The sequence below is a fragment of the Eurosta solidaginis genome, chromosome 5 (genome assembly GCF_040869045.1).
Source record: "Eurosta solidaginis isolate ZX-2024a chromosome 5, ASM4086904v1, whole genome shotgun sequence".
Taxonomy (NCBI): Eukaryota; Metazoa; Arthropoda; class Insecta; order Diptera; family Tephritidae; genus Eurosta; species Eurosta solidaginis.
This window is the reverse complement of record NC_090323.1, coordinates 250,517,643-250,539,952: the sequence shown is the minus strand read 5'-3', so window position 1 is coordinate 250,539,952 and position 22,310 is coordinate 250,517,643. Positions and strand designations below refer to the sequence as shown.

General features: G+C 36.7%; 4 protein-coding genes across 11 annotated transcripts in view; 2 read left to right on the top strand and 2 right to left on the bottom strand.

Annotated features, from left to right (window-relative positions):
* The window catches only part of LOC137253177 (serine incorporator 1-like), a 63,774-nt gene that overhangs the window by 5,493 nt on the left and 35,971 nt on the right, over nt 1–22,310 (top strand). For 5 of the 6 annotated variants that reach the window (XM_067789695.1, XM_067789694.1, XM_067789696.1 and 2 more), the window contains exon 1: nt 21,855–22,135. The exons of the other annotated variant lie outside the window; for it this stretch is intronic. In XM_067789695.1, the coding sequence (XP_067645796.1) occupies nt 21,878–22,135 (258 nt within the window). In that variant the 5' untranslated portion in view covers nt 21,855–21,877. Of the gene's footprint in view, nt 1–21,854; nt 22,136–22,310 lie in introns of those variants that run through there. 6 annotated transcript variants of the gene reach the window in all.
* On the top strand, nt 4,623–8,878 carry LOC137253180 (serine incorporator 3-like). 3 transcript variants are annotated; one of them, XM_067789702.1, is made up of 7 exons: nt 4,623–4,853; nt 5,614–6,163; nt 6,227–6,336; nt 6,459–6,642; nt 6,706–6,912; nt 8,073–8,217; nt 8,282–8,878. In XM_067789702.1, the coding sequence occupies exons 1-7, from the start codon at nt 4,818–4,820 to the stop codon at nt 8,418–8,420; spliced, it is 1,371 nt and encodes a 456-aa protein (XP_067645803.1). In that variant the 5' UTR covers nt 4,623–4,817; the 3' UTR covers nt 8,421–8,878. The 3 variants fall into 3 exon arrangements, with proteins under 3 accessions (XP_067645803.1, XP_067645804.1, XP_067645802.1); XM_067789703.1 differs by having other exon boundaries at nt 4,624–4,853; nt 8,085–8,217; XM_067789701.1 differs by having other exon boundaries at nt 4,624–4,853; nt 8,064–8,217.
* On the bottom strand, nt 8,573–12,287 carry LOC137253179 (nondiscriminating glutamyl-tRNA synthetase EARS2, mitochondrial-like). The gene is made up of 7 exons (XM_067789700.1): nt 11,977–12,287; nt 11,690–11,924; nt 11,217–11,627; nt 10,759–11,145; nt 9,404–9,552; nt 9,199–9,347; nt 8,573–9,136 (listed from the first exon to the last, which is right to left on the bottom strand). The coding sequence occupies exons 1-7, from the start codon at nt 12,083–12,085 to the stop codon at nt 9,008–9,010; spliced, it is 1,569 nt and encodes a 522-aa protein (XP_067645801.1). The 5' UTR covers nt 12,086–12,287; the 3' UTR covers nt 8,573–9,007.
* Nucleotides 13,328–15,581, bottom strand: LOC137253178 (tyrosine--tRNA ligase, cytoplasmic-like). The gene is made up of 7 exons (XM_067789699.1): nt 15,257–15,581; nt 14,751–15,189; nt 14,497–14,682; nt 14,244–14,424; nt 13,851–14,180; nt 13,668–13,785; nt 13,328–13,602 (listed from the first exon to the last, which is right to left on the bottom strand). The coding sequence occupies exons 1-7, from the start codon at nt 15,455–15,457 to the stop codon at nt 13,474–13,476; spliced, it is 1,584 nt and encodes a 527-aa protein (XP_067645800.1). The 5' UTR covers nt 15,458–15,581; the 3' UTR covers nt 13,328–13,473.

Here is a 22,310-nt window from a genome sequence, read left to right as displayed (position 1 = left end):
GTCTACAATGGCTGATTGGTTTTGTAGTAAACATAGTGTACAAGTACAAGTGTGTTGACTTATCTGTCAAGCATTCTGACAGGCACTCGCTGGATTCGGAATGACAGCGAATTCAAAATGGATACCATTACCGAGTGCGCCGAATGATTGAAAAATTGAAAAAGTCGATACGATTGGTAGTCAAAAATGTTGTCGTTGAGACCAAAAATGCGACTCTAGACCTGAGATTTCCATCAGGTGAGCGAGGCTGTTTGTAGTTTTGACGTTTATCGCTTAGTGAACACACTTGGTATAGGTACACTATGGTAGTAAACACAGTCAAAGAGGATAGATAATTATTTTTTTATTAATTATCTATCCTCTTATTTTATTAATTATCTATCCTCTTTGTCTATAGCTAGCAATGCGTGTGAAGCTAGGACAGTGTCATAGGCGTTGCAAAGCTTTTCGTAGGAATTCAATCATTCCGTACACAAGTCATAGTGTACCTATACAAGTGTGTTCACTAAGCGATAAACGTCAAAACTACAAACAGCCTCGCTCACCTGATGGAAATCTCAGGTCTAGAGTCGCATTTTTGGTCTCAACGACAACATTTTTGACTACCAATCGTATCGACTTTTTCAATTTTTCAATCATTCAGCGCACTCGGTAATGGTATCCATTTTGAATTCGCTGTCATTCCGAATCCAGCAAGTGGCTGTCAGAATGCTTGACAGATAAGTCAACACACTTGCACTTGTACACTATGACACAAGTAACTGAGCTCTCGATTTTTTATGAGTAAGTCCACCTCATATTCAGACAAACTGCCCTCACAGCAAGAACGATGGTAGAACTTCTTGCAAAATCCACTGCACGGCACAATTAGGGACTCATTTCGACCAAAGCACTTGTCATATTTTCCACAGTACTTGTCCATTGCGCCAGTATTGGCAGAAAAATAAATAAACAGAAAAAATCCAAACGAAACAAATAAAAATTTCAAAGAGCGAATTAAAACACGTCCGAACGGCACGACGAACGTTGTGATGAATTTGTTTTGAATATAAATTTTTGATTATAAATGAATAGAACAACGGAAATGACGAAAAAATATTTATTTACTTGGCATTTTGCATTGCTCAATTATATGGTTGGCTTATCTCATGAGCTGATTTTATTCTTGTCATTGCATGGTCGATGGGATTATCAACAGGAGATGGCAAACTCAAAATAAAACCAACACGTTGGCAATATTTTCTTACATCATACAAAAATTGCTAAGTTTTATGTTTTCATTCCATTCCATTCGAATTACACCAACACGCAGATTTTGACAATCTGAACTAACATATTTTGCTTATGTACAGATGAGCCAACCATATAGTTGAACCATGGTATTTTGTTTGATGCTTGTTCGTGATTTTTTTGGTTTTTTGTTACCCAACATTGATTTTATGCAGCTAATTTTGCTTGAACATAACATGCAGCGCGCTGCTTAGCATGCAGTAATACATGTGAAGTTTAAGCAGGTGTGCTTAAAATCTAGCTGCGCGGCAATTCTGCAATTATGTTTTGGGCCTTGGGGATTATGTACCTTGGGCATTTTCTTCTAATCCACAATGTCATTGGGATTCAAATATCAACATCACAATTGAGCGATAACAATGGATTTTGCTACACCAGGGATGGGCCTATTTTCGGCACCTAAAACAGTTTCAGTGCCAGCGAGTGCTGGGTGAGGCGTTTGTGTGTTTTAGGGTGTTAGGGGAATAAAAAAAATACATTGGAAATATCGTACGCTTCGTCTCAATCGATATTCATCGCAAGAAGGTTGCGGAAACACTAAAAAACTGAAATGAAAATTGTCTGTCTCAACCTCGAAAACCAATTCCCAAACTGTGTTGCAATAGTACGAAAAGAAAAATATAAATTTTTTGGCAAGAAATACGAAAAACGGAATAACCATTAGAATAAAGTCGACTTTATGTTAAGCAGCGCATTATTGACATTCATTTCGCCTTCACATACATTTAATTATATGCAAGCCGATTCATTGTGCAATATATACACAAAAGAATTTAAAAAAGTATTTTTAAGTTAATAGCATTAGAGGGAGTAGTAGTAGAAAAACGTACTAATGCACGCTTCGTATACAAACGTGGGAAAACGAAACCCTTTTCAGACGATTTGGCAGTGTTGCCGTGAGCTTAGAAAGAAATGTATCAGTTTGCAAATAAAAAAGGTGCCAATCGAACAAACAACGACTAATTTTACCAGTTTTATTAAAAACATAACTGCTTTCATTTATAAATTTCAAATTATGGAGGAATTTTCAAATTTCTTCAGCTCACATACATATATCGTTAAATCCACACTGCAAAAATTTTTGGAGCATGTGTTGCATGTGTGTTTGATTCAGTTCGAGTTGTGAATCACAAAAGCGACATTACATATTTGTGGCCTTTAGTGCGAGCGAAGCCGCCGGTAAAGGCTAGTTTATCCTAAAACGCTTAATAAGTTGAACATAATAAGAGCGGTGGCGGCTCTATTTTCCACAGATGTATAAGGCCAAATAATCTCTCTTTATCAATCTTATGTGTGTTTGTATATTATTCTCTTCCTGTGTTCTTCGCCCCACATACCTGCACCTGATCGTCCACACCAAGCACTGAAATGTGCAAAGCATGCCCGTATGAGGAAAAGGCTCATACGAGCCGTTTTGCCCATCGCTGTGCTACACAAATCACCTACCAGTGTTGTCACCCTACCAATATAGTGGTAGATCTACCACTATTTAGGCTAAAATCCGGATCTACCACTCCTACCACTTTTTATTTGCCTGCATTTGACTATGTTCTTTAAGTTGCTCACAATGACCTAAAATTAAGGTTTTTGAGTATGTTGAAAATTAAACGTATAGCATACTCTGTATAAGTCTTTCAAATTTTCACCAAAGAAATGTGAAGAACTTATACAATAAATAAAAAAATAAATGTAAGGCGCGATAACCTCCGAAGAGATCTAAGGCCGAGCTTCTCTTCCAATTTGCGTCGTGCTCCTCTTGATTTTTCCCTACAAATTGGCCGGACGGGACCTACATGTTTTATGCCGACTCCGAACGGCATCTGCAAGGCAGATGAGTTTTCACTGAGAGCTTTTCATGGCAGAAATACAATCGGAGCGCTTGCCAGACACTGCCGAGGGGCGACCCCGCTTAGAAAAATTTTCTTCTAATTGAAAAATCTTATTTCTAAAATTTTGATGTTGCTTTGCCCGGGAGTTGAACCCAGGGCATACGGTGTGATAGGCGGAGCACGCTACCATCACACCATGGTGGCCGCCTTATACAATATTATTTAAAATTTAACTTTATTGATGGTAAATTCTTGCCAAAAACTTTGTAATAATATGATTTTTCGACTGCTGAGTGGAATATCGCCGTATCTCTGCCGCCGTTTCGAAAACGCCCTATCCCAGAAAATTTTGGAATAACGCCCTATTTCAGAACTTGTTTCAAAAACGCTCTATCCCAGCTTAAATTTAATAAATTTGCAACATAAGCTGGGACGTTTATGAAAAACATTTTGGGCGTTCTTCAATCGAGTTCTGAGATAGGTCGTTTTCAAAAGAAAAATTGAAATATGGTGTTTTTGAAAAACATTCTCTGATAGGGCGTTCTCGAATTGGCAGCCGAGTTACGAGCGATATTCCACTCAGCCGTAGATTGCAGTATCCGATGGATGCCTTCGATATCACGGATGTAAGTTGTAAGATTTAAAAAATAAATTGTTTTAGTGCACAAGTCTATTTCATTACATTCGGGCTATTGATATTCGTTGGATACTATTGAAGTAATTTGTTACTAATTATTATATGTTTGAACTATGTGTTATGAAAAATGGAATATTTGGAGACTGTAAATTAACTTTAGTCGTATCCACACATGGTTTGTTAAAGTTCTTGGTCGGTAGTTCGCATTTGATTATCAATTTCAGCTGTTAAGGTTTTTGTAGTAAAAAAATTTTCAAATTTTTAAGACTAGTTCTTTGATACTTATTCAAATAGTTTATTAAAAAAACGAATAAAACTACCGACTACTAACTTCAGAATTAAAAACTAGGTGAGAGTCCCACTATTATTTAATTATATTTTTTTATTTGATAAGGTCAAAAGTCTATAGAGTATACACATACTCTTCATACAGATGTTTATATGTATGTTGTTAATCCACTTGAAGTTGTTATGTTCGTTTTAATGGTTGAATAATAATAATTTGAAAAAAATTGGTTTTAATGTTTTTGAAAATTATACCACCATTTTTAGGAGATCTGCCATCCTGTTTTTTGAAAATCTACCACTAAATAGATTTGAGAAGTGACAGCACTGTCACCTACCCAGATTGCGTATTCACGAGTTAAAAATTGCTTCGTTCTGCGCATATGCGTCACAGTTGACTGGTTGAACGAATGAAATAAAGAGAAAAAAACAAGAGCTAAAAGAAAATGACGTATGAATTGCCCATAAAAAACAGCTGATCTTTTGTTTACATGCGCAATCGTCTATGTGAATTGTGATATTGCTACTATCGCAATGCTATCGCAAAAGAGGATAAATATCGCTGCTGAGCTGTGTCTAATTTGAACAATCTGAATGCAATGAACATCCGAATTGCAACACTGTGTTTGGGTATATTTTCTATTAAACAAAGAAAATTTGTGTGCCTAATAGTGTAAAAAAAAAAAAATACAAGAAAAATCGAAATAAATATTTAGTTTGCGAATAGATAAATACATAAACATAGAAGAAATATAAGCAAGTGAAAATTTGAAGAAATGGGAGCAGCTCTAGGTCTATGCTCTGCAGCACAGGTAAATTACAAAAAAATACAGCAATATGCTATGAATTACGACCAAGAGGCATTGGTATTGCGTACTCCTTTGTTAAACGACGTATATAATTAAAAATCAACAATCTGCAATATTAGTTGTATAGGTAATTCTATTCGACAGCATGACACTGCTAATACGCGTCCAAAAATATCGAAAGATGTGTCAAAAGACGCGTATTAATCTCGACAACAATAATCCGGATAATAAAAATTGTATCTCCGTCTGGAGATATTTGCAGTTGAAGTATGCGATTCTCATGTGGTTGTTGTAATGTTGGTGTACTCACAAAAAAAGTTGTGAACATACGTGTTTGACGCGGATATAGATTTGGTCTCCAAACCGGTGTTGGACCCACCCAGGGTAATTTTTTATAAGCGCGGCCGAAGGCCGCCAACGCAGAAAAGTGTTCTGCGCAAAAATACTATGGATACTACCCTCGGTTTCGGAGGGACCCGTGGGTCATTTTTCGGGTTTTCTTTAATATCTTTTGAACGGGTTAAAATTTTTATTTTCTGGTTTCGGATTATTAATACTGATGTCATGACGCGTCGTTTGACACCTCTCGATATTTTTGGACGCGTATTAGCAGTATCATTCTGTCGTATAGAATTACCGTTGTATAACTGTGGTTTAACTGTTTGTATGTATTACACATCTAAATATACATACTTTCAAATCGCCTTTTTTTCTTCATGTGGATCACTTCTGCAACGCATCGTTCATACATACATGTGCATAGAGTGCTTTGTGTTGCACTGGCACAGTGGCAAGCTGCTGCTGCAGTGCTTGCCCAACATGCAAGAACTCCACCTCGTCGCGTTTCATGTACGCTTTCATGCTATTGGTGGGTACAGTTTTAGGCGCCATAGCACTTTCGCCCGGACTACAGGACACACTCAAGAAGCTACCATTTTGCATCAATTCCACTTCGACAGTTAGCGCCAAAGCTCTTTCTTATACTGGTAGTCTACAAGTTGATTGTGAATACGCGCTCGGTTATATGGCTGTATATCGTTTATGTTTCGGTTTGGCCTGTTTCTTCACGCTGATGGCATTGATAATGTTGGGGGTGAAGAGCTCTCGCGACCCACGTTCTCATATACAAAATGAATTTTGGGGATTGAAATTTTTGATTTGCTTTGGTGCTGCCATTGGTGCAATTTTCATACCAGATGGGTCATTTGGGCCGGCTATGATGTGGGTGGGCTTAATTGGCGGACTTGCATTCATTCTTGTGCAGCTGGTGATAATTGTAGATTTTGCACATTCGGTAGCTGAAAATTGGATTGGTTTGTTTAATTGTTTTATTCGTTTTAATTTTTTGGTGATTATATTTTACTTTTCTTTCACAGAAAATGCGGAAAACAATCGTGGATACTTTTATGCTTTGGTGGGTGTGACGCTTACAAGTTATGCTTTGTCGCTTGTTGGCATTTCTTTATTATATATCTACTTTACTCATGTAAGTTTAAATATATTTAAAATTATGGCTGTTCGTTAGCCTTTCAACATGGAATGCACTAGCTTTATTTCATATTACGAGTATACACAAATTTATTAATTTTAATATTGTTATCTTAATAGTCCGGCGGTTGCGGTCTTAACAAATTCTTTATTTCCTTCAATCTCGTTCTGTGCTTCGTGATAAGCATTCTTTCTGTAATGCCCGCTGTACAGGATCGTTTGCCTCATTCGGGTTTATTGCAAAGCTCACTGGTTACTATCTACACTGTTTACTTGACTTGGTCTGCTGTTGCCAACAACCCAGGTTTTCCAAACTATTGCCTTAGTATAAAAATAATCCTTAAGCAATTTACTTTTATTTCAACAGAAAAAGACTGCAATCCTGTCATGTATGGTATGATAAATGGCGTTGCTGCTGGAAATGCAACTTTGCCGCCTCCTACACATAGCTCCAAAGTAACTTTCGATACGACAAATATCATTGGATTGATAGTTTGGTTATTCTGCATTCTATATAATTGCATTAGCTCAGCAGTTGAAGTATCAAAAATTAATAATGATGGTGAAAGGCGTGGTAAATATTATTTATTGTTGAATAAATTTTTTAGTTCATTATTTCAAAAGCTTTTCCATTTCACTCAAGCACAACACACACTATCAATACACCAAGCAAATGATCATAACTTATTTGATTAACACAAAAATTTTTACTAGTAACTACCTATGTCTATTTTCCATATTAAGAGTAAGAAATTCATTAATTTTTTTGGCATAATTCGCCGACTTGTTCACATTACTTCAATTAATGGTGTTTAAGTGAGAACGCTTGGGTCAGTGATGGAGCAATTAACGATGTAGAATCTTCTCTGAAAAGCTAAAAGATAAAAACTCTCCCTTAAATAAGACACCATCAAAATTGCTTTACGCCACATGCACCTAGCATCACCAAGGGACTATAAATTGATGGCCGAACAAAATATAGGATACTGTATCTAAAGCGCTCTAAGCCAGTGCTGTGACAAAATTTCAGTAAAAGGCTTTAGAAATATAATATACCGGTTACCGGAATATGAAAATGAATTCAGAAATCGACCGCTGAGTGGAATATCGCCCTTTCTCTGATGCCGCTTCGAAAACGCCCTATCTCAGAAAATGTTTAAATGACGCCCTATCTCAAAATTTTTTTCAAAAACGTCCTATCTCAGATTCGGTTGAGAACACCCTATCTCAGAAGTATTTTTATTTCATAAACGTCCCAGCTAATGTCAAAATGTACTGAACTTTACTTCAGATATAGAGTTTTTAAAACAAATTCTGATGTAGGGCGTTGTTCAAACGGCATCCGAGATAGGTGATATTCAGCAGTCGAAATAAGTCTAGCAGTCATTTGTCGAAATAAATCGCCTTTTATTAAACAGCCGTTACAAGACCAACCTTTATTCAGCCAACGAAATATTCCCATACATACACCTTTTCTCAAATTTAACCAATGTAAATTGTTAACAAATACTTTTTCTTTTTTCATTTTATTTCATTATATATATAATTTCCGTCTTTCGCTGTATTGTATCTATCCACAATGAATTAACAACACACGCAAATGTGGCAATATTGGTGCAATGGATTTTGGTTTATTTTGAATATTTTTTTAATAAATGTAAAATTGTAAATTATTTGAAATATTAAATTAAATGTAAATGCTTTTGAAAATCCACTAACAAATAGTTTTAACAGAAGCTCTCTCAGATGCAGAAGCTGGTGCAGAGAAAGGCGTAATTGATAACGAAACCGAAGGTGTTACATATTCTTGGTCCATGTTTCATATTGTTTTCGTTTGCGCTTCCTTATATGTCATGATGACGCTTACCAATTGGTATAAGTAAGTAGATATATTATGAATTTTTAAACATTTAAAAATGTTCGCTCTTTTTTCCTTCTACTAGACCCAATTCAGATATTGAGCTATTCAATGCTAATGCTGCTTCGATGTGGATTAAAATAATATCCAGTTGGCTTGGAATTACTATATATGGTTGGAGTTTAGTAGCACCAATTATATTAACGAATCGTGATTTTAGTTAAAGAGTGAAATGAAGAGTTGACACGTAAAGTAGAGAAAAACATTAATTAAATTTAAATTTTTAAATGAGCTCTTTATTTATTTATGTATAACAACTATCCATATGTACTTGCCTAATGGTTAAAGAAAGAGCGCTTGACGTTTGCGAGGGGGAAATAAGTAACGCGATATGGGATTCCTTAACGTATTCTTTTAAAAATAATGGAGTACTTGCTTCCATTATTATAATAAATATTGTAGAATTACATGAAATGGCTCTTGAAATCTATATAGAATATCTCAATACATACATATTCACATAAATGTTTTAAAATCAATACTTATTATAAACAAAAATTATAAGTGTACCAATTAGCATACATATACATATACACTCGATTAATATATACAAACATAAAGTATTCGTGTCAATGCGTAAAATTCGATAATAAATTTGAAATGCGATGAGCGCAAACTTAAACGAACTGTTTCTTTTTTTCAACATATTTTTTACCGTAAATGTAGTCCTACACACTTACATATGTATTATCCTCTATAAAAGTATTTTGGAACATTTATACAACTAACAGCAATTCAGTTTTATTTTTTGTTATATTTCATTATTTCTTTGCTGCTTTTGATCCGCTTGATCACCCTGTTTATTAATGCAGCTTTTGAGCCGCTGCAGTACCGCTTCACTACCTAATATGTCCATCATTTCTGCAACACCAGGACCTTCCTAAATTTTTTAATAAAATTAAAATAATTTGCGCACATAAGATAACTAACAAATCGTACTACCTTCAGGCCACTTAAAGCTGAACGTAATGTTTTCATAAAAGTTGGAAATTTGAGCTGATTTTTGTCTGCGAACTCCGTCAGTTTCTCATTTATCTTGTCTTTTGTAAATTCAGCGCACGCTAAATGCTCTATTAAAGACTGCATTTGTTCTAGAAAAACAAAATATTTTTCAGAAACATTGCAAAAAAGTTGTAGTCATACATACCATGAGTTATATACTTCAATTTAAAATCGTTAGGTCGCACCCAAAGGAAACTCAATTTTGAATCGGTCAGGTCTTGCAGGAATGTTAGACGTTTGGCGGCCCACATTAAAACATTCTCAATATGGTGATCATCCAAATCGAGATTTTGTCTAGAAATTGGATGAATAAATTTATTAATATAATAACTGTGAAGTTTGGATGTGGGAATTTCCAGCTTGCGGCTTGATCTTGACCAATAAAATTAATTTAAGGGGCTATAAGACCCCAAGCATTTTTGGAGAAGTCAGCAGTGGTATCCAAATCGGAAGTGACATTCGGGGCTATTTTGCTACAATTCTAACCATTTTGGAATAGCTTCAGGACTATTTCGTTATTTTTGTTTCGGAACAAACATGTTTTTTCAATTACAAATAAGTTTTTGCAATTATAGAGTGGAGTCGCCCCTCGGAAGGGAATTGGCAAACACTCCTAGTGTATTTCTGCCGTGAATAGCTATTCCTTGAAAACTCATTTGCCTTGCCGATGCCGTTCGGAGTAGGCATAAAACATGTAGGACCATCTCGGGACCGATTTGGTTTGAACACATAAAACCTTCTAGGCCCCTCAAACCTTTAGACCCATGTGGATCTTGGGGTTGCCAGAACCTCGGCTGTTAAAGAAACAGTATTCGCCACGGGTAGGTGAGGTTGACAATTGGGTTTGAGAAACTAGATATTGCGCTGGTTTCCCCATGAAAGGGTTGCGCTACACAACCCCTTGAATCAATTTGGTATTTTAGTCGACTCCTACGACAGCTATACCTGCCGCGGGTATATTCTAAGCCCCCTAACCCGCTGTGGTACGAAATTCGCGTCTTGTATTTATTTATTTCATATTTAAACTACCTCCGCCCGCCTTGAAATTATGTATTGGATTATTTTGAATCGGTCTCGGAATTTTTTGGGGATTATTTTGGATCTGCCGAAATATTTCGCGATTATTTTAGAGATCCTTATGGTATTATCTCGAAATTAATTTATTTTGAAACAATTTAGAAATCATGTCGGGTTCATTCAGCGACCATTTCGGTACTGTTTCTGGGACAATTTCGGTGACATTTAAAATGGCATCTTTTTCCCATTACTTCGGTTCGTCATTGTTTTAAGGATTTTTTCTGACCATTTAGGAATTATTTATAAGATCGTAGAAAATTTTCTGGGATTGATTTAGGCAGCATAACGGAAGTATTTCGGGATATATCAGAGTTTTCTGGGAAACAGGGACAAATGTTTTAAATAAGAACTTCTAAGTGAACACCGTCAAGTTGGAGATCAGGCTGTCTACAGGACCAAATGTAATAAGCTTCATAAACTTACTCTTTGGGATAAGCTTGCTTGACCATCGCTTGTACACGGCGAACCAGATATTGCGTATCTGTTGGACTCTCTAACATTTTTAGTATATGCAGTTGATTGAAATGATTTAGTAAATCGGGATTTAAGCGACTTGGATGAGAGTTCACACGTTCCATACTAAATTTCTCCGCCAATTCATTTAAAGTATAAATTTGATGCTTTTCTCCGAGAGTATGCTCAAATCCACCACCGGCGCTGACAACATAGTTGATAACAGCCTCAGGAAAATAGCCCTTATCACGAAAGTGTCTAATGCCAATATCACCCTGACGTTTACTTAACTTTGTGCCATCAGCGTTGACTAAAAGTGGGAGATGACCATAACGTGGAGGTTGCCAACAAAACGCTCTATTAAGTATAAAAAGGTTATTAAGCTTACATGGTTTCCCATTTATGTAAAGTTTATAAAAACGAAATACTTGTAAAGTAACAAATGTTTAGTTGTCGATATTTGCCATTCAACACCACGAAATACATGCGTTACACCCATCATATGATCATCGACCACATTCGCGAAATGGTACGTTGGAAATTGATCGGTTTTTATAATAACCGGATCACCTTCATTTTCGCTAACATCGTGTTTCACCGGTCCATATATGAGATCTTGCAATGGTTCATCATGTGTTTCCAATTGAAAACGTATACAATAAGGAGTATTTTTAGCCAGTAGGACAGCAATTTGTTGTGGTGTCAAGTAGCGACATTTATTGTCGTATCGTGGCACCTGTCTGGTGCGCATTGCTTCTTTACGTAACAATTCCAAACGTCTCTCCGTGCAAAAGCAACGATAAGCAGTACCATTTTCAAGTAATTCGTGTACTGCTTTTCTATTAATTACCAAAATATGAAAATTAATAATATTAAGAACAAATGAAAACCTTGAACGTACAAATAAATATCCACTCGTTCACTTTGTACATATGGCCCAAATGCACCACCCACTTCGGGGCCCTCATCTATCTCTATTCCCGCCCATTGCATATCTTCGATTAAACTTTCTGTTGCACCAGGCACAAGTCTTGTTTGGTCTGTATCTTCTATGCGTAGCAGGAATTTGCCGTTCTTATTTCTAGCGTACAAATAATTGTATAAGGCTGTGCGTAGTCCTCCCAAATGCAGGTGTCCTTTAAAGAAATAAATGATCATATAAAATTTGTATATTCTTTTTCTGCAAACCTGTTGGACTGGGCGCAAACCGTACGCGTATTTCATCATGCACCCATCGTTTTAGATTCGGTCGCAGATTCTTTTGTGTAATTGTTACTAATGTCCGCACGGCGTACATTGCGACGATATATTTTCATTCAAATTGGACCAGTAAACGATTTATTTATTTTAGCCGTTGGAGTTTTGCACCAAATGTGGACTAATTTCTGCAAAACAGCTGATTTGTTTGTGTCATTTTCAGAGCTCACAACGAACTGAATTTTACTGTTAAAGAACAATTCAGCAATAAGCGTGTTATCGGTAGCGTACGCGCCCTTTCAAAATTCAAGCCGTAAATGCAGAGAACTCTGTGATACAAGGTTTGTAGGATGTAAAGCGAATCAGAGTTGAGTTATTCAAAGCTTCCTCACAGAGATTAAAGACGCACAGCGGAATACAGTCCCTCTAGCTATCACTGCCTCGCGATAACTGACACTAAGTGGGAGCAACGACGGTGGTTGTTGTTGTTACTCCCCGAAGGCTTTGGGGAGTGTTATCGATGTGATGGTACTTTGCCGGATACAGATCCGATACGCTCCGGTAACATAGCACCATTAAGGTGTTAGCCCGACCGTCTCGAGAACGATTTATATGTCCACATTAAACCTTCAGCCATCCCTACCTCCCCTCCCCCACGTTCCATGAGGAGCTTGGGGTCGCCAGAGCCTGGTGTGTTAGTGAAACGGAATTCGTCGCTCGAAGGTAAGGTTGACAATTGGGTTAGAGAAGCTATATATTGCGTTAGACAACCCCCATCTCCAACGACGGTGGTCAAGACTTACTCCAACTGTTTCTCCCAAATACGGGTATTATGCTGTGCATCACGGCCAGCAAAGCATTTGATAAGCTTTGTTAAAATCTGCGTAATTCTCATGCGGATATCATTATACCTTCTTCGATACTCGCTGTCGCAAGGACGCATAGAAACAAAATTCTTCCGGAAGTTTTGTCTTGAACTCTCTTCTCTAAGGACCTTCCCATCGTCTCGGCACTGTCCATAATTTCGAGCTATACATCAGGATAGGTAATCGGTCGAGAGAGCATTTAACTTTTCTCTTCCCACTCAGTCCAAAGCAATACTTTTAGGCAAGTTAGTCTCCGTTTGTTTTCTCTTTTGTCCTCGTTCACCGCAATATATCCACTTTTCTTTCATAATTTAGACGGACCGGTGATATCGATATCATCAGCATACGCCTGCAATAGAATGCTCTTATGACAGCTGTTAGGATCTGCAGCTATAATTATCCTCTCCAGAAAAAGGTTAAGGAAGTCACACGATTGCGCGCCGCCTAAGCTGAAATCTCGGCTAGTTCGAATGCAGATTAAATTAAGGTATTGTTTTCTTTATTTATTGATCACGTTAGATATAAAAAAATAATAAAATGCAAATAAATAACGGATGTGTTGAGGCTGATAAATACGAACTTTAATAATCACATCAACAGTTAAAAAATCTCGTAGCAATATTCACTTAATATTGCAGTTGGCTAATTTACTTGTCAGCTTCTCGCCTTCGGGAGTAAGCAGAAAGTTTCCTTTCCAAACAGCAACACCATCTGCATTGGTTTTTAAATCTACTGAGATTTTCTCCCACACCTTTAAAAAGTGAATTAAAATAAGCAATAATGATGTCTCAAGAATAAAGTGTTATATATTATTACCTTCTTTTTAGGATTCAACTGCTCATCAGGTGTGCCACTGTAACCTTCGAATGCTAATCGACTACCAGCCGTAGCTTTGCTTGGTACTATAATAGGTTCTACAACGGTGTGATCGGCGCTATAATAAGACGAAAATAATAGTTATTCTACATCTTTATAAGCATATCCATTATCATAAGATACTTTGACGTGCATAAAACCATGCCCTCCGAAAGTATTCCACGCATTTTAGATGGCTTCAGATTACACAGCACCGCTACTAGTCGTTGATCTAATTCCTCTATGGTAACAAATTTCACCAGCCCACTTATTATAGTACGTGGCTGTGTCTCGCCTAAATCGATTTTTAGAACATATAATGTATCGGCATCTGGATGACGAGCTACTTCCACCACTTTTCCAATACGTATATCTAGACGATGAGGGCCTTCTTCTTCAACAGCTGCTACATTATTGGTAATATTTCCACCTTTCACTTTAGCTGGTGATGGGTAGGCAGCAGCACTTAATTTTCTGTATGCGATAAACAAGCCATTGCAAGTATATACGAAATTTGAAAAAAAAATGGACACTTACTGTAATTCGGGACTTTCAAACGTTTTTCTAAGTGGCTCTAGAAGCTTATTAATGTATTTTTCAACGGACGCCTTCAAATCGCCAGGATGTAACTCGTTATCTGCAAAGTATTTTTCCAAATCGGCATAATTATGGAATCTGACATCACCGCCGAATTCTGCAGGACGATTTACTTCAAAGCCTGGCAGAAACGATTTTGTTCTTTTTTTTATAAAGTCGAACTACTACAAATAATGATAAATTGTCTACAAACCTTCACCATCTTTGAATAGCGAGAACAGCACATGTTTTACAAATGACAAAAGTCCATTGTCCGTAATGTTGCCAGGCTCACAGAATGCTTTTTTTAGCTTCTTTTTAACATTCGCAGGAGAATCAAGCAGATCAATTTTGGAATCTTCCTCCGACGACGACATTTTGCCACCGGCCAAACCCGGCACTGTAATTTAGAAATATTATACTTATATCTTATTAGTTTTATATGAAATTTTTGAAATTTTCACCTACCCATAGGATTCATAAAATGTATACGCTTCTCATAACCCAATTGTGGCAAGTACTTTTCGGAGAATGTAAAAATTTTACGCTGATCAACACCACCAAATTGTGCATCCACTTTCAAATACTCTTCATCCAAAGCTTGTAGACCTGGATAGAGCAAACCCGAAAGTAATGGATATTCTACTTGTTTTACGACTTCAGCGCCAGCCTTTCTTGCATCGTGCTGCGTCACCACAGAGCTTAATTTGTATACGTCCAGCGTATATTCTTTAGAGAGCTGATAATCAGTACCTTTTACAAACTTAAGCTTATCCAATGGCACACCAATGGAACCGAGCATTGCCTTAATGACAGCCTCATAGTATTGCGTACGTAATTGGAGTAATGCCCATGGCGCTTTCATATTATCAAGGTAGGCATGCAGATCAGCAAAGAGTATTGTAACCTGAAAGTAGTTTGATTAACGAAGATGTCTCAATTTGTTGCAGACAAATAATTGCAAGTTGCTTTACCTCACATCCGGCCTTGAGGAAGTCCGCTATCTTGGACATAGGCACAAAGTATGCCACATGTGGTTTGCCTGTTGTCGCTGTGCCCCAGTAAATTTTTAGATCTCGCTCTTTAAGTATTGCACTCAACTTATCTTCACCCAGCGTCTCTTGCAGATTGCGGGTAATTAGTTGTTTCTTCTCCTCTGATGTTAACTCGACCATTTTGATGATGCGTTAATAATACTTTTGAGTCAACTTTGTTTTTTTTTGCTCGCAATTTTATCCAATGAAAACACCAATTGCAATGCAGCGAAAACAGATGACGCAGCGACGTGCAAAACAAACGTCACCAATTTTTGAGAGCCGAGCAGCTGTTTACGAATTGGGTAGGGCTGCCAAAACAATTCAATATCTACTTTAGTGAAGTAAATCCCCAATAATAATTTGCTAGATCTTCCTTTCGTGATCACTTAAAATATCTACTTGTTCTTCGCAAAGTATCTTCGATTTTTTTTTTCAAGTTTTCTTGCGACACAACGTATGAGAAACGCTTTGGACCCAGGATCGCTCATCCAAAAGCGGAAGTATACTTTATTTTATTAAAAAGATATTTGCAAAAGAAGTGGGAAGGTTTCATGCGATCGTCGTAAATTTAAAAATTTCCGAAAACCGGAAATCCGGTTTGGGCCCACCCAGATACATTTTTTTACAGCACCAGTGCAGCAATAGCTTCATCGCAAAATAACCGACACAAAGAGGGGTCGGCTATACATTAAGGGCGCAATTGGTTTTATTCGTAAACCAAAGGGTTTGCCCTTTGAAATTTAGCACATAAGTTTTCTGGGAATTCCCCAATGAGAATCAGGGAGTAATTTTTAATTGTTATTAACAATTTACTATTAATTGGTTGTTAAAGTTACCATGGTATAACTATCAAGTTTTATGTACAAATGACACTTTCACAAGAATTGTATATATAAGTACACTCTATAATATTTATAAAACCACAAACAACTATTTTCTTTTGTTTAAATTTACGTATCATTGTAAAATTTAATAATTTATTTGATCACTAGCCGCGAACACAATCATACAGTCATTTTATCTAATTCACTGCTTGCTTGGTGCTTTAAATTGTACCAACGAATGAGAAATGTTTTAAATAGTACCAAAGAGGAAAGCGGACCTTTTTCATTCGACTCCATATATTTATTTAACGAGAAAATAGACTTCGGCGCTTTTTATTTATGTATATTTACGTTTTTTATAAGAAAATAAAACATTTGTATATAAAAATCACGATTCTTTTAAATAAATAACGTTTGCTTCATCTATATATATAAATAGGATGTATGTATGTATGTATATATGTTTGTATGTTTGTTTGTGGCTTATGGACTCCGAAACTACCACGCCGATTTTATTCAAATTTTCAGGATAACTTAGTAGGAACCCGGAGAGTGTTTGTGAAAAGTTTTTTTTCCGGGAAGTGGACCAGGGACCGATAAACTATCGTATATATGGCTCGATTTGCCTGAAATTTGGTATGTAGGTAGCGTTATATCTAGAAAAAAATGTCGGATAATTTTTCTTTCGGGAAGTGGACCAGGATTAATATTGGTGACTAGGGCCTCGAGATATAGGACAAAAAGTGGACCCGGGCACCCCTAGAATGTGTTTATACAATATGGATATCAAATGAAAGGTGCTAATAAGTGCTTTAGTACAGGGTAGTTTGACTGGTGACTAGGGTTTCGAGATATAGGCCAAAACGTGGACCCGGGCACCCCTAGAATGTGTTTATACAATATGGATATCAACTGAAAGCTGTTGATGAGTGCTTTAGTACAGGGTAGTCTTCATATCTATCGGTGACTAGGGTCTCGAGATATAGGCCAAAACGTGGACCGGGGCACCCCTAGAATGTGTTTAAACAATATGGGTATCAAATGAAAGCTGTTGAGTGCTTTAGTACAGGGTAGTTTACATACCTATTGGTGACTAGGGTCTCCAGATATAGGTCAAAACGTGGACCCGGGCACCCCTAGAATGTGTGTACAGTATGGATATAAAATGAAAGCTGTTGATAAGTGCTTTAGTACAGGGTAGTTTTCATACCTATTGGTGACTAGGGTCTTGAGATATAGGCCAAAACGTGGACCCGGGTACCCCTAGAATGTGTTTATACAATATGGATATCAAATGATAGCTGTTGATCAGTGATTTAGTACAGGGTAGTTTTCATACCTATTGGTGATTAGGGTCTCGAAATATAGGCCAAAACGTAGACCCGGGCACCCCTAGAATGTGTGTACAGTATGGATATAAAATGAAAGCTGTTGATGAGTGCTTTAATGCAGGGTAGTTTTCATACCTATTGGTGACTAAGGTCTCTAGATATAGGCCAAAACGTGGATCAGGGTAACACTAGGATGCGATTTTACATTATGGATATCAAATTGAAGCTGTTGATGTGTGCTTTACTACAGATAATTTTATATACCGCTGGGTGTCTTGGGTCTCGAGATATAGGCCAAAACGTGGACCCAGATCCCCCTAGAATGTGTGTGTATTTTGGATATCAAATGAAAGCTGTTGCTGAGAGCTTTTAAGTAATTGTCATTGTGATATTCGATTTAGTCGCATCAACGTGGCAAAACTGATAAATATGCATGCGAAGCCGAAATAAAGACATGAATTAATAATACCCACATACCTATTTACATACGTCCTATTCGATTTGCCTGAAATTTGGTATATAATTTGCCCATATTAGTATTTACGATGCTTTTTTCCGGGAAGTAGACTAGATACTGACTGGGACTGGGATTAGGACTGGGACTTAGACTGAGACTCGGAGTGGGACTGGGACTGAGACTAGGAATGGGACTGGAACAAAATACATACTACCCTCTTGGACTGAGAGAAGAGAAAAGAGAGAAGGAGACTGAGAAAGATATAGAATGAGACGAAGATGGAGATAGATGAAGCGAAAAATACGGAGGGAGGAGTGAATACAAAGATTAGGAAAAAGTTTCGAGGGGCGAGGGCAGAGTTAGACGGAAAAAGCTTATTAAAATGTATGCAGATATACCAAATTTTGGGCAGAACAACGTCTGCCGGGTCTGCTAGTAAAAAAAAAATAGAAAATCTGGAATAAAAAATGGCGCGATTAAAATAAATTGAGTCGTTTTTTATTTATACATATTTTGAAGTCAGGTAGTACCATATTTGCTCAATTCACTGCGTTTTCTGCATTTTTTTGGTAACTTTAATATTAGCCGTGTTTTTTTTTTACACGCGTATACGTTTCGTTTGCGCCATCCTCCTGTGGTTGGGGTTAGTATTTTTAGAAAAGGGGATGGTCACCAACACCGCTCCCACAACTCCCAACCCTCTCCCCTGGTCTCATAATGTATAGTCTACCACAAAGAGGGTCCAAGTCCTTAGCATAAACACTTCGAAAGTTTATTTTTGGAATTACAAATTGTTCGATTAGCATATAAGGCTTATTTTCTATTACCATATTTTGGCAGCCCTTTTCAAAATTATGAGAACCCTTCGTGAGCGCCCCTGAAACCTAACAACCCACCCATATAAACAAAAACATCTGATTGGGTAGCAACAATTTGTTTTTGTTTATTGCGCCCATTTACGAAATTGTTAACATAGCACCATAGTGTACAAGTACAAGTGTGTTGACTTCTTTCTGACAGGCACTCGCTTAAGTAAGCATAACGGGAAAATCTGGGTTGCCATTGTTGTTTCGGTTGAAAACGGTCAATTAGGGTTCTGTGCAGAGACGTAAAAGATTGAAATAGGGTTTATGTAGTCACAAAGGTGGTGGTCCTGTTCCACAACATTTTAATTTTATATCATGGCGAAAAGTGTTCAGTTCAGAGTTATTGATTTTCATTAAAAGTTTAAATTATTACGGAGGGTTAGAGAGAACGAAGGAGAGCAGAGAAAACGTCGAGTTTTTCAAATTATTGTGAAAAACTTTTTAATTTGAAATGCTGTACCAAAGTTCACAATATTTGTGTAACACAAGAATCTGGAGGTCAATCCCTTAACTATGAAAAACTGAAAAATGTACACTTGTTGAAAATTCATTTGTACACACAATTTACACTTTGAATTTAGTTGTGTTTTTATGCACAAAATTTTGAAAATAAAAACAAAATATTTATTTGTCAGAAAAAATGAAGAAAAAACGGCCTAATATCAAAAAACCCTATCGAAATACAAACTCTGGCTTGTTTATTTTTAATGAACTATGTTGTATTTTTCTTGCATTTCGTTAGTTTTTTTAAATTAAAAATATAAGAGAAAATACAAGAAAAATACATAGAAAATAAAGTAGTGTCATATAGGAGTTTGATTTGTTTGCACTTACAGCACCATTTTATTAGCAGGAGACTTTCACAGCTACAAAAATTAAGGCGGATTTACACAGACGCTTTGGTTGTTGTGTTGCATTCATTAATTCATCTGTCGGGTGAAGTATCGAAAAATTTACATAAATGCTTTGGTTGCGTGCCTACGCTTTGACAACGCCATACGAAAAACAATGAAACGTTGTACGTTATCTTTGCTTTGAAGCGACCAAAACGTTTATATAATTTTGCCCTTACAAGCCAACCTAATAAAACCACACTGCGTTTTTTTAGCGCACGCAAACAACCGGCGCTTTTTTCCTAACCCAAATAAGCATGCGTTGTGACAATGTAAAGCATGTGTGCAAACGTCAAATCTAAATGCCACGCAGAATAAAAATTGGAAATCGAGTTATACTATGTTCAAACAGAAAAATAAAATGAGGCTATTTCGATTTAAATTGAGTGGTGTTCATACAACTCTATTTAGCTTACACAACAGTAATTTGATAGCTGGTTGGCTCATCTCTACAGTAACAACATATCTTTGTTGAGACTGTCGAAATGTGCGTGTTGGTATTAGGTGAATGGAATGGAATGAAAACATAAAACTTTGAAATTTTTGTGTGTTGTAAGAAAATGTGTTCAATGTTTTGTTTTCATTTTGATTTTGCCATCTTCTTTTGACAGTCCCTACTCCAGTGAAATGAAAGACATGAAATCAGCTAATGAAATGAGCCAACCATATAGTTCAGCCATGCGTAAGTGACGTTTAAATATACTCAATAAACAGAATTTACAATGTTGCATTTGCAGGTTGAAACAATTTATTACTCATTTTTTTTAAATTGGCAATTTATTATTACAATTTATTATATGACAAATTGCGTAATAAATTGCCCAAACAGTATAAATTGCCAATTTGGTGTGTGTTTGAACCTAGTATTAGGTTTTCACGCAACAAATTCAATTTGGGTTGCTCTCATACAAGTTGTATGTGCATGAGACATTTTTGACAGAAAATGACTTGCGTGCGTATATATTAGGTTGGCTTGTTATGCATTTGTGTAAACAGCCTTAGAAGTGAAATTTTTCCATGTTACACGCGTGGCGCTTTATATTTTGACTTTAATTTAAATGAATTTTGCTTTCCGTATGTTTCCGCATTGTTGCGGGCTACAAATCTTCTAGTATTCTTATTTCCGCGGAAATATATGCAACTATTTCATCTGTAAATAGTACAAAGTTTTATTAAACTATCAAATGCAACTCAGCTTGAAGTACTCTTACGTACCAAAAATGCAACTCTAGACCTGAGATTTGCATCAGGTGAGCGAGGCTGTTTGTAGTTTTGACGTTTATCGCTTAGCTGACACACTTGTATAAGTACACTATGCATAGCACGTGCAAGTTAGTATTAATAATTTGAATCAGTTTTTTTTTAAATATCGTGAGCATAGATTAGATTGATACGAATCTTTTGTTTACGCTCTCATATTTCCGCTCTCACGAGGGATTTATCTTCTAGTTGTTGCTGGCAACAATCACAGATAAATCCCTCGCGCCAGCTGAAGCGGGTGCCAGAACAAAAAATGTGCCAGCCAAAACGAAAAACGTGCCAAAAATTTTGGTAAACTTTAGTTTGACCTACAACTGTAGAATAGCGTTCAAAAATTATGGGAAAAAGGATAAAAATACTTGTATTAGTGTAAGTATTATTATTTCGAAGGCGGAGGGTAAATATTATTTCCCATTCTAAAGTTATCACTAAAAACAGGTTTTGTAAATATGAACTCCCGATGCAACCAGTCCATTTTGATCACAGAACCTGGAACGCCAGACATGTAGGATAAGCCCTATCCATTAAATAATGTTAACTATTATAGCATAGGTCCGATTTACTGAAATTTCAAAAGAATATATGGTTTTCACTGCGAGTTAAATGCGTTACAATATTTGACTAATCAATTTAATCGAAATGTTAGTTTTACTTAGATTTGTTTATATTTAACTCTAACTAGTCGTATTATTGTAAAATAACTTTAAGGAAATAAACATTTTACGACTATCATTTTATTAAATGATTGAAACTATAATCGCCGAAATGTGTGTCTAAAATCCCCATATTCAGATCCATTCATTTTTGTTTGGAGTGGCATCATTGACAAATGTTATAAAAAATGTGCATTTTGACAGCGCTCTCTCGAAACAAAGAGTTGCAAATCCATTCATCTATGATCGTGAGTGGCGCGTAAAACAATATCAAATGCCTGTAATAGAGACAAACACTCTAGTTAAACTGCAAAAGAACATTGAGAGAGTGCGTAATATTTGCATTTTGGCTCATGTAGATCATGACAAGACCACATTGGCGGACTCGCTTGTTGCTAGCCATGGCATAATATCACAACGAATGGCGGGTAAGCTGCGATATATGGATACCCGCCAAGATAAACAAGAACGTGGCATTACCATGAAGAGTAGCAGCATATCATTGCATTATCGTGGAGGAGCAGATGAAGCGGTCGGTGAGAAAGACTATCTTGTTAATCTAATAGATTCACCAGGACATGTTGACTTCTCTAGTGAAGAGTCAACAGCTGTGCGTTTGTGTGATGGCGCAATTTTAGTGGTAAGTGTTGAAACTGTTGAGTTGCAAGAAGGTTTAGAGGAGCTATTTACTTATTTCTGTGCAATTC

What these genes read in the sequence shown, in the direction of transcription:
- LOC137253179 (XM_067789700.1), bottom strand. Translation starts at nt 12,085, where the DNA reads ATGTACGCCGTGCGGACATTAGTAACAATTACACAAAAGAATCTGCGA. An exon ending in AAGCAAGCTTATCCCAAAGA is followed by an intron (nt 9,553 to 10,758) that starts GTAAGTTTATGA and finishes TCCAATTTCTAG; the next exon opens with ACAAAATCTCGATTTGGATG. An exon ending in CAGCTTTAAGTGGCCTGAAG is followed by an intron (nt 9,137 to 9,198) that starts GTAGTACGATTT and finishes TAAAAAATTTAG; the next exon opens with GAAGGTCCTGGTGTTGCAGA.
- LOC137253178 (XM_067789699.1), bottom strand. Translation starts at nt 15,457, where the DNA reads ATGGTCGAGTTAACATCAGAGGAGAAGAAACAACTAATTACCCGCAAT. An exon ending in GCTATTCAAAGATGGTGAAG is followed by an intron (nt 14,425 to 14,496) that starts GTTTGTAGACAA and finishes CGTTTCTGCCAG; the next exon opens with GCTTTGAAGTAAATCGTCCT. An exon ending in ATGGTTTTATGCACGTCAAA is followed by an intron (nt 13,786 to 13,850) that starts GTATCTTATGAT and finishes GTCTTATTATAG; the next exon opens with CGCCGATCACACCGTTGTAG.
- LOC137253180 (XM_067789701.1), top strand. Translation starts at nt 4,818, where the DNA reads ATGGGAGCAGCTCTAGGTCTATGCTCTGCAGCACAG. An exon ending in GGTAGCTGAAAATTGGATTG is followed by an intron (nt 6,164 to 6,226) that starts GTTTGTTTAATT and finishes TTTCTTTCACAG; the next exon opens with AAAATGCGGAAAACAATCGT. An exon ending in TATATATCTACTTTACTCAT is followed by an intron (nt 6,337 to 6,458) that starts GTAAGTTTAAAT and finishes TTATCTTAATAG; the next exon opens with TCCGGCGGTTGCGGTCTTAA.